This window comes from Oryzias latipes, chromosome 24 (genome assembly GCF_002234675.1).
Source record: "Oryzias latipes chromosome 24, ASM223467v1".
Classification (NCBI taxonomy): domain Eukaryota; kingdom Metazoa; phylum Chordata; class Actinopteri; order Beloniformes; family Adrianichthyidae; genus Oryzias; species Oryzias latipes.
In genome coordinates, this window is record NC_019882.2 from 17,819,310 (window position 1) to 17,830,424 (window position 11,115).

Genomic DNA, 11,115 nt, shown 5'->3' on the forward strand with positions numbered 1-11,115 from the left:
TTTACTTTACTTTTTTCATTCAGTTATTCATTTTCATTCATGAAAATGACCTTTCCAGCCAAGTGTGGACATTTTTTTACAACTCTTATTCTGACAATATTCCTTTAATTCAGGGAAAAAATAGTTAAAAAACTTTCAAATAATTTAAACAAACAAACTGATTCATATAATTTGCTGATTTTGATTTTGTTATTTAATCCACATCCATGATGGCCAACCAGGAGGTCGCGTTTGGACTCCTCTGACCACAAACCTCCACCTACTGTGAAACAGTACCTTTAAAGAGATTCAGTAGTTTATCCTCAGAGGGTCTTGGAAGGGTCTAGTATTGTCATTGACACAAAGAGGATCATGAGTGATGCCATGTCATGAAAGGTAGTGTTTTTCAACCAGTGTGCCGTGGGAGATGGTCAGGTGTGCCGTGGAAATTGCCCTCATTAACTGATCTAAAACCATTTCCCATCTCCAGGATATCAGCTCTGCGTTCATTCAAACAGGCCCTGATAAAACACTGAGTAGTTAGGAATATGAAGGATCGTAAAATACTTTTTTCTTTGTGTTTATTTGATTCTATTAAAGACATTTTGATAAGAATGACAGTACCAGGATTTAGCCGCAGTGTCAGCCATTTGCGGAAAAGTCCCGCCCCTTTAACTGTCTCAGCCAATCATTCTTGGAGGCTTAATCACATGTCATCAGTCTGACCAATCAGAAGTGGTTAAAGTCTTCACTTCCTTGTTCCGATTCTGCTCTAAAACTCTCTCAGTTCCAACAAAAATAACAGCTAAAGCTCGTCTTTAGCGGTGTAGCTTTCCACAGAATCCGGTTTCAGATCGTGGAAAAAGTGAACAAAACAATGAAGCTCAGAGACACTAGTCTGTCTGCGTTCGGCGGCTGTTTGCACTACATCTCCCATGATGCATTGGGTTAAAGTGACAGCGTTTTAAATCTTCTAACTTAACTTTTATTGCATCTTTTAGAAAAAACAGCTGCAGCTTCCAGCTTTTTCTGCCACAATTATCACAAAAATGCATGTGAGATTGCAGAGGGGCTGTAGATCAATACAGACTATGAGTTTCTCCTTTTTTATCTCTGTTTCTGACACAGAGATTCCTTCAGTTTCTCTGAATTTTTGTACGATGTTCTGCTCTGTAAATAATGAGACTAACATCGGAGAACATTTCAGTTTGTCCACATACTTTGTGATTAAAGTGACTAGAATGTTTCATAAACTTGCTTTCTGTAAGGTTTACCTTCAACCCATTAAACTAATTTCTGCTCCTTTCAACTTGTAAATGTTTTCAGCTGCTTGTTTGAGCAGCTCCAGCTTGTAGCACTGACATGCAGTTTATCCAATCTGATGTTTTTCACAGATAAATCCTGTGAAAAATGTTTGGAGACGTGTGGAATGGATTTTATTTTCATGTCGTTGATGTTCTGTGCTAGATAAATATTGTTTTGTATGGTTTTAGCAAAAACAGATTTTCTTCTGTTTGAAAACGGATTTTCTCTGGACTTTAAGTGGAATTATTTCCCAACATGGAATTCATTTTTTAGTTGAAAGATTTTCTTAGTTTTCATCAGAATAAAATATATTCCCCTATGGTCAATGTTTGTTTTGCTTTCCCATAATCCTTCATCTCCCCCTGCTTGCAGGCAGAGAAAGGATGAGCTGGAGCAGAGGATGTCGTCTCTGCAGGAGAGCAGGAGGGAGCTGATGGTGCAGCTGGAGGGCTTGATGAAGCTGCTGAAGGTAGCGCTCCTGTTAACCCTGGTTTTCTTCTAGCTGTACACTAGAGGGCGGAGTTTCTTTCCTTCTTGACGTGTCCTTGCAGAGACACGCCTCTCTGCTTTTTCCTCCTCTGTGACTCTGACTGAGTCTGATCTCTGCTCTTTTCCATCCTTTTTTTCCCCTTTTGTTTTCATCTTGCGGTCCGGTAGGATGAGGAGCAGCGACAGGCAGTAAGTTTGTGTCCTTTCATCTGACAGACAGAGTGGATTCTTAAAAAAAAAAGACCAACAAGAGAAAAATGTCAAAATAAAGGTCTAAACCCTCGTTTTAATGGCTCTTAGGCGCAGGCAGCCAGTTCTTCCCACGCCTCCCCATCCCGACCCAGCCCGTCCAGCGTCCGCTCCTTAGGAGCTGCATCTCCTCATGCCCACATGCACCACCCACAAGATTCCCTTGCGGGCGTGGGGGGTGATGTACAAGAAGCCTTCGCTCAAGGTGAGATGTTCATTTTTGGAATAAATGGAAGAAAAAAATCTCCTGTTGCATCCTGGTACTTTTTTACAAAAACAATGACTGAACAGTTCATGAACCTAACAGAATACACTCACTGGCCACTTTATTAGGTCCATGTTGTTAGTACATGTGAATGCCTGATTAGAAATCAGAGTTAACCAGCAGTTGGGCAGATGTACCTAATAAAGAGGCCAGGGAGTATAAACATTCTTCTACATTAATGCTCCACTTTGGTCAAAATGAACATATTGATGTCAAAAATGGGAAAAAATTAAAGAAAATTCTACCTGTTGTTTTTCAGCACAGAATAAGTGGATGCATGTTTTTACAGGCAGACAGAAGTCTACATTCGTGGAAAAGTAGATTTATTTGTGGTTCTTCATTTACACTTGGAGAGTTTTAGGAACACAAAAAACTTTTTAAAAAGAAACAGAACAATCAAGAGTCAAAGGGTGAAGACAGAACTGGAGCAGGAGGGGAGTGCAGGTGGTGTAGCGTCAAAGACCAGAGTGGAGAAAAGTTTTAGATTCAGATTTATGTTTAAAGAATAGCTTTTTGAAGCTCCCATCCAAAAGCTTAGTTTGATTCTGAAACCACTTTCCCAACAGCTGAAACTCACTTACCCTGCCTTTTTGGACATTTTTGGAAAGTCTGGTGTTTTGGGACATCATAGATGCTTCAAATGTGATTGCTTTATGCTTGTTTGGCAACAATATATGGGTGTAAAAACTGGTTTTAAATGGGTCCAGTACAAATCGTCGGGTCATATGACCTACCAAAAGAAAATACCCTATTTTTCAAACTACAGTATGGCTCACCTAAAGTTTCACTCCATTCATCTTTTGATCTACTGTAAAAGCGTTCTCAGTGGTCATTGAACCATGATTGGGCCGTTTTTAACCAAAACCGATGTGTCGTTGTAAAAAAACGTTTCTACAGAGGAAGCAGTAGTTCATTAGAAATTGCCCTCTGAGTTTTGGGCGGGACTGTTGGTGTGGAGTAAGCCCACCCCTGCTTCCCAACATCCTTCTGTTTACATGCTCTCCTGCTAGCTTACAGACCCTCACACCCTTAACCTAACATTACCTGTCTAACAAAACCACGAGCATTATTGATAGGGCTGGGTTGATAAAATCAAAAAAACAATCCAAGCTTAAGAAATCAATGATTAATCCATAAAAGTAAAGATAGATCTTTTATGCCTCTCATTTTCCGGTGACATAACACATAAAAGCAGCAAAACTCGAAGTCTGCTAGTTTGATGCTAACGTATAGTGAAATTTTCCATAGGACAGTAAACGCTTTTTTTTACCTAAACATGCATTGCTGACTAAATGAACAGCATTATATACTCGTAGGCATGACATGTCCAAACTCTTTCAGGGAAACATTTTTTTTTTAAAGTAACCATTTGTGGTCTAAACATAGACTGTAAAAACAACGGACGAATCAAGGTGTGACGTCACCTGTAGAAAATCTCTTTCCTTCAGCTTTCACGAACGTAGGTGAAATCCCTCACCATTGCTTCCTGATACGGGCACCGACAGGTTGAAACCAGTCGACAGTGATTGGTCTGAGTTGCTCTCGTATCCATGGCAATGGCGAAAGTAAACTCTACGACTTTCTAAATGCTACAACTTTCTAAACTCTATGACTTTCTAAACTCTAAGACTTTCTAAACTCAACAACTTTCTAAACGCTATGACTTTCTAAACCCTTTGACTTTCTAAACTCTACGACTTTATAAACACTACAACTTGCTGAACTCCATGACTCACTGAACTCTACGACTTCCTAAGTTCTACAACTATCCAAGCTCTATGACTATCTGAGCTCTACGGCTATCTGTACTCTACGAGTATCTGTACTCAACGGCTATCTGAACTATACTACTATTTGACCTCTATGACTATCTGTTCTCTACGACTATCTAAACTCTATGACTATCTGAGCTCTACAACTATCTAAACTCTGACTATTTTAGCTATACGACTATTTGACCTCTATGACTATCTGTTCTCTACGACTATCTAAACTCTATGACTATCTGAGCTCTACAACTATCTAAACTCTGACTATTTTAGCTATACGACTATCTATACTCTACGACGATCTATACTCCACCACTATCTGAACTCTACGATTGTCTAAACTGTACAACTATCTGAGCTCTATGACTATCTAAACTCTACGACTATCTGAGCTCCATGACTATCTAAACTCTACGACTATCTGAGCTCCATGACTATCTAAATTCTACAACTATCTGAGCTCTACGACTGTCTAAACTCTATGACTTTCTGAACTCTATGACTACCTGAGCTCTGTGACTATCTAAACTTTGACTATTTGAGCTCTACAACCATCTAAACTCTGACTATTTTAGCTATACGACTATCTATACTCTACAACTATCTGAGCTCTACGATTGTCTAAACTGTACGACTTTCTGAACTCTATGACTGCGTAAACTCTACGACTATCTGAGCTCTACGACTATCCGTACTCTACTGCTATATGTACTCTACTACTATCTGAGCTCTACGACTATCTGAGCTCTATGTCTATCTAAACTCTATGACTATCTGAGCTCTACAATGATCCAACAGCTACGACTATCTGAGCTCTATGACTATCTAAACTCTAGGACTATCTGAGCTCCATGACTATCTGAGCTCAATGACTATCTGAGCTCAATGACTATCTAAATTCTACAACTATCTGAGCTCTACGACTGTCTAAACTCAATGAGTTTCTGAACTCTACGACTACCTGAGCTCTACATCTATCTAAACGCTACAACTACCTGAGCTCTATGACTATCTAAACTCTGACTATTTGAGCTCTACAACCATCTAAACTCTGACTATTTTAGCTATACGACTATCTATACTCTACAACTATCTGAGCTCTACGATTGTTTAAACTGTACGACTTTCTGAACTCTACGACTGTGTAAACTCTACGACTATCTGAGCTCTACGACTATCCGTACTCTACGGCTAAATGTACTCTACCACTATCTGAGCTCTACGACTATCTGAGCTCTATGTCTATCTAAACTCTACGACTATCTGAGCTCTACAATGATCCAACAGCTACGACTATCTGAGCTCTATGACTATCTAAACTCTACAACTATCTGAGCTCTACGGCAATCTAAACTCCACGACTATCTTCACTCTACGACTATTTGTACTCTACGACTTACTGAGCTCTACGGCTATCTCTACTCTACGACTATCTGAGCTCTATGACTATCTAAACTCTACGACAGGGGTCGGGAACCTATGGCTCGCGAGCCATATATGGCTCTTTTAATGGTCACTTGTGGCTCGCAGACAAATCTTTAATTTTACTTTTTTTCATTAGACCAGTCCTTTTCGGGCGCGATGCGATGCCAGAGGCGCGCAGTAGTAGCGGTGCTTGGAGAAAAAACTATCAGTTTACTATTATCTATTATTTCACAGAGTTTGTACCACCCGGAAACCTGTGAATTGCCGTGCCTAAAACTGCGCGCTCTCGTCTCTGAGAAAGAGCGCGCAGATGCGGGGACTGGATGTGTGAAGAAGAAAGCAGAGGGTGGGGGTGAGGGGTTGTGGGGACAGGCAGCAGGTGAATCGCGCAGGGATTGTAAAAACGTAAAACCCGCTGCCCGTCACTCACTGCAGTGTGTGAGTGTGTGTTTGGCTCCAGGTCTGCATGTGATCAGTCTGTCTCACATCTACAGAACATTCAGACCTATGATCACGTTTAAAGTCTCAACGCCTGCATGAAGCAGAAACTCACCACGTATCAACCAGACTAGACCATCAGCAAAACTACCACGAGAAATACTCATCATTTATTAGCAACAGCATAACGATGTTATTAAAAAGAATCCACAGACTTATTGTACTTTAAAAATGTTGAAATTACATCAAATGCACAAATTCACTTGTATATTTAGTTTTAAAAATATTGTCGCGGACTGAGTTTAACTTGGCTGTCGGGCCGCGTTAAAAGTTCTGGGGTTCATTAAAGGCATCAAGCAGAGATCTGATTGGCTCTCAGTTCTGTCGCCCAGCCTGTTGTTAGGTAATTTGGACCAATGGGGTTCAGCTATGGGCCGAATAAGGAAAATGGGAGGGCTGGAGCGGGAGCAGGTGAATATAAAGTTGGGAGAAATGCTCTCTCTCGTCTCGGCAGGAGAGATTCAGGAGTTAATGAATTAGTTGTATGGCGTTTGTTGTGGTCTACAGTAACCAGAATAAAGAACTTTAAAAGAGGTTAAGTCTCCGTGCATCAGTGTGGGAAAGAGACACAACATTATTGTATGGCTCTTTCGAAATTACATTTAAAAATATTTGGCGTTTATGGCTCTCTCGGCCAAAAAGGTTCCCGACCCCTGCTCTACGACTATCTGAGCTCTAAAACTATCTGTACTCTACCACTATCAGTACTCTATGACTATCTGAACTCTACGACTATCTGTACTCTTCGACTATCTGAACTCCACAACTATTACTACACCTTTTAAACTTCACACGTGTTCCTCAGAGGTGCTTAATAGTTGTTCTTTCCAGGACCCAGAAGGAACCTGAGGAATGACCTTTTGGTTGCAGCCGACTCCATTACCAACACAGTTTCCTCACTTGTCAAAGAGCTGCACTCTGGTGAGTCTCTGGAAATATTCAGGCTCAGATAACATCTCTCCTGTAAAATTGGTTTAATAATTAGTTAAAACTAAACATATGGTTCAACTGCTATAGAAAGTCGCGTTTATCAAAAAAAAACTGAAACAATTCTCCTACGTTCCGAGCAGACGATGGTCGGGAGGAGGAGGAGCGACTCCTCAACGGAAAAGACCGAGGTAAAGTTTAAAGATCTATTTTTGTTTTTTCAATAAATCAACACAACCAATATCCCCTAAAAGAGAGTAAAGTTCAGGTTTATTCTCTATTTATTAAGTTTTAGCAAGCAGGTCCTGTGGCGCCCTCCATACCACTCAGTGCCCATGAAATAGCCCTCAATCTCAAAAAGGTCAGTGACCCCTGGCATAATCATACTTAAAAGACCAATTGGAACACTTTGAAAATAGATCAAAAGATGATCAGAGTGGGTCTTTAACTATAACAAGTAGATTTATTCAAACAACACTCACTTTAAAATCCAGTCAATTCTGTGAATATGTGAATATTTCTGGTTAAAACAGTTTGGAAAGACCGTACTTATGTAAAAGTAGAGCAAAAATATTTAAAGGACCTATATCATGCAAAATCAACTTTTGAGCTTTTAAGTTTATTATAATGTTCATTCCTCACTAAAAACAGCCCCAAAGTGGAAGCTTGATCCATTCACACATTTCTGAATATTCCTCTAAAAACCTGCTCTCTGAGCTCCAGCCCCTCCCAACCCACAAAAACGAGCAGGTTCTCACATTGTGACCTAGATAACTGAGAACAGCCCCTTCCAGGAAGAGTCTGTGCTGCCAGCTCCGCCTCCAGGCTAACACACGCCCACTTCCTCCACTGAGCTATATATTCATACATATATATGAAAAACCAGGGGCAGGTGCGTGTTTAGTTTAACACAGCAGGTAGGTGAAACCTGAACAAAAAAAATTAAAACTTTACAGTAAATTTGTCTGTAAGGCCGTAAACACACAAAAGAAATTCAGTGACAACTATGGAGCAATTTTAAAAAACAATAAAAGCAAAATATGATGAAATAAGGCAAATGGTTAAAAATTAATTCTGAGAAAATATAATAAAATATATAAAACATTGAATTATAACAGAATACATAAACGGAGATTATTGATTTGCTTTTTTATACATCATTTTTAGACTGACAAAGGTGAAAGTATTAAAAGATCTTTTGGAGTTTGATAAGCTAAGGACATTTTCTAAACTTTTACAGCTAACAGATCCTTAGATCTGTTTTTCGTCTACTTCAGTTATTCCAAAATTGGAAAAAAAATGTTTGGACCCCGCTGCTCCATCTCTGTATCGTCCTGAAGTTTTCCTGAAAACCAAACTCATGATCCCATAAAATCCAGATTAATCTTATCGTTGAAATCCCATAAAGTGCAGCGGTGCTCTGTAAACCTCTGTTTCCCAAAGCCACATAACGAGGAACACGTGTTTGTGCAGGAAAAGCCTTTTATCTGCACAAACATTTGATTTTACAGGCGTTGGGAGCGGAACATCAAATTAATGAGGTCTGAATGAAGTGCAGGGAAAAGTTCAGCCCCCCCCATAAAGTCGTAAAAGAAAACGTCTGTTAAATAGAACCGATTTGTGGTTTTGACTTCTGCTTTGTTAACATGCCGCCTCATTAGCGGCACTCCGTCCAGCCCCTCCCCTTTACGAGAGGGCCGCCTGCCGCGGAGAAGCGGGACATCACTTCCCGGTCTGCTCATTAGAATACAGGTCTGCAGGTTCAGTCTGTTCCCAGCCTTATTAGTCCCTGATAGAAGCTCCGACTCAGAATGAAACCTCTCCCTTCTGCTAAATCCTGGAAAGGTTTCAAAGCCGGAAGTCATCTCTGTGATCTTCTTCCCTTCACCCCCCAAAAAAAAAAAATCTTTAAAAACCTTCTCCAATCATCTTTTGATCTATTTTCAAAGGGTTCTCAGTGGCCTTGTGGTTAAAATCGTGCCGTTTTTAGCCTAAAAAGAAAAGAAGAAAAAAATGTTTTCTGGTTTTCTGGGACATAGTTTCTGCAGAGCAGCAGTAGTTCATCAGAAAGTCCCCTCTGAGTTGTGGGCGGGACTGTTTGCATGGAGTAAGCCCATCGGTATTACACAGTCTCCCACTAGCTTAGAACCAGAACACACTGAACACAGGTTTTTGGATGCGCTTTTTGCGTATGGTGTTCACACTGGACTGTCGCTGCCTGCTACTGTTGCATGGACTGTTTTCATTAGAAGCGGTCAATCAAAGCTGGGCACACACTGCTTGGCCAGAATTACTGGTGCAACAAAAATGGGAAGCAAAATGCAATATTCCAGCTCGACAAGAACCAAAGGCGTACATGGATGTATTTGTCTGCAAGTGGATGCATCAGAATGGAGCAGAGCAGGGAGCTTGTGGGCAGGGGTTTTTCTGTGCAACAAATATAATCTTTCTCTGACAGCATTTTTTCCATCTGCTCCTAATTCAGGATGATTTGAATAAAGTAATACTCAGAAAATACTCAGAAATTCAGTTTAAATCTTTATTCTCTTTATATCTGTCCTCCATCATCAGACGAAAGCCACACAAACATTTAAAAACACCATTTTCATCAGAGTGGGTCTTAAAATCAGAGTAGTTAAAAGATCTTTTCAAGCTGACAGTTTGACTGTATATGAAAACTGGACTGAGTGACCCCTCCCCCCTGTTTCAACTTCAAATTTTGTTTTCAATTACTCAAAAGACTTTTTAAAAACATTTTACCTGTTTTTTTTTAATCTCTAAGTTTCAATTATTAACTCTTTTTGACTTATTGGTGGCCAACTGCATTATGCTCCCACCCCCGTGCTTCACAGAGGAGGCTTACAAGCTTGGCTTCATTTTGAATGACTTTCCCGAACACCACATTTGATGTTCTGGAAAGTGTGACTCTAAAGGAAACAATGAAGAGTGTTTTCTAAAACCTAGGGGCCCTGATAGAAACAAATAGTTACTGCCTTTATTTTTATTTATTTATTTTACTAATCTTGGAAATCAAAATGATTGTTGCTAGGTAGATCAGACTAGAAAAACTGAAGTTAAAACTAAAAAAGACAAACCTTTTCCTTGTCTTATTCAGACAGAGCGATGTTTCAACGTGACCGTCTGACCCCCCGCCGCTGAAGTCTCCCCAGTGGTTGGTGACCTCCGGGGGATTCAAGCTCCTCCCCCAATCGGGATGCTGGACATGAAAAGGACCGCCGGGTCTCTGCTGATGCATAGCTGTGATTCTGTCTCGTCACTGTGGTTTGATGTCGCTCGGGTTCGATGGCAAACGTCCGAGCGAGGAACCCCGAAGTGTTGTGTGTGTGTGTTTGTGTGTGTGTGTGCGTGCACCGAGGAGGTGTGAGGGAATGAGGAGCGGAAGATGTTTGAAGGGCAGGAGAAAGTTTAAGGATGGGACTGGAGGAGGTTTTCAGGAAAAGCGCTTCGGCACCGTGTGCTCTCTATTTATTTTGTTTTTAAGACGTGCTCAATTATTTGGAGTGTTGTTGTGCGGTCAGATCCTGCTGAGGCGTCAGGTCTGTGCAGTCTGACACGTTTGGTTGTAAATATCGCCAAAAAACTTTCTTTAGCTTTAAACACAAAAGAAAAAAAAAACAGCCAAAAATTGTGTGGAAAGGACCGGAAACTGGTTCTGCTGGACAAAACAGGAGGTCGGCTCACGCCTCTGTGTGTCCCGGTACTGCAGCCGAAGTCCATGTTTGATTCTGTTGTGTGTGCGTGTGTGTGTGTGCGTGTGTGGGGTCGGTTTTCCAAAGAAGTGTGTTCAAAAAAGAAAATCAAAGTTTTTGCTGGACATCAAAAATAAAGATTTTTACCAAAACCTTCGGTTTCATTTTGGATTTTTGGCTTTTTTCAGGATAATTTAAGTATGTAGGGCGGCCGTGGTGCAGTGGTAGGGCGGTCGACCCATGATCGTAAGATTGCAGGTTCGATTTCCGCCTTGCACGCCCATGTGTCGAAGTGTCCTTGGGCAAGACACTGAACCCCACCTTGCCTCTGGTGGGAGGTTGGCGCCAGTGTTCGGCAGCAGAGCCGCCGCCAGTGTGTGTGAATTTGTGTGTGAATGTGTGTGTGACTGGGTGAATGGGACTGTGACTGTAAAGCGCTTTGGGCCTTCGTAAGAAGGTAGAAAGCGCTATATAAGTATACGCCATTTACCATTACCAT

At 40.9% G+C, this 11,115-nt stretch overlaps 1 protein-coding gene across 7 annotated transcripts in view; it reads left to right on the forward strand.

Annotated features, from left to right (window-relative positions):
- Nucleotides 1-10,768, forward strand: part of LOC101158250 (dystrobrevin beta) — a 47,597-nt gene extending 36,829 nt beyond the window's left edge. For 4 of the 7 annotated variants that reach the window (XM_011491982.3, XM_011491984.3, XM_011491983.3 and 1 more), the window contains 7 exons: nucleotides 1,657-1,753; nucleotides 1,942-1,962; nucleotides 2,074-2,227; nucleotides 6,811-6,900; nucleotides 7,050-7,097; nucleotides 7,196-7,267; nucleotides 10,022-10,768. In XM_011491982.3, the coding sequence (XP_011490284.1) occupies nucleotides 1,657-1,753; nucleotides 1,942-1,962; nucleotides 2,074-2,227; nucleotides 6,811-6,900; nucleotides 7,050-7,097; nucleotides 7,196-7,245 (460 nt within the window). In that variant the 3' untranslated portion in view covers nucleotides 7,246-7,267; nucleotides 10,022-10,768. The remainder of the gene's footprint in view (nucleotides 1-1,656; nucleotides 1,754-1,941; nucleotides 1,963-2,073; nucleotides 2,228-6,810; nucleotides 6,901-7,049; nucleotides 7,098-7,195; nucleotides 7,268-10,021) is intronic. The other 3 variants (XM_023952944.1, XM_023952943.1, XM_023952945.1) reach the window with 3 other exon arrangements.
- The last annotated feature ends 347 nt before the right edge of the window (nucleotides 10,769-11,115 follow it).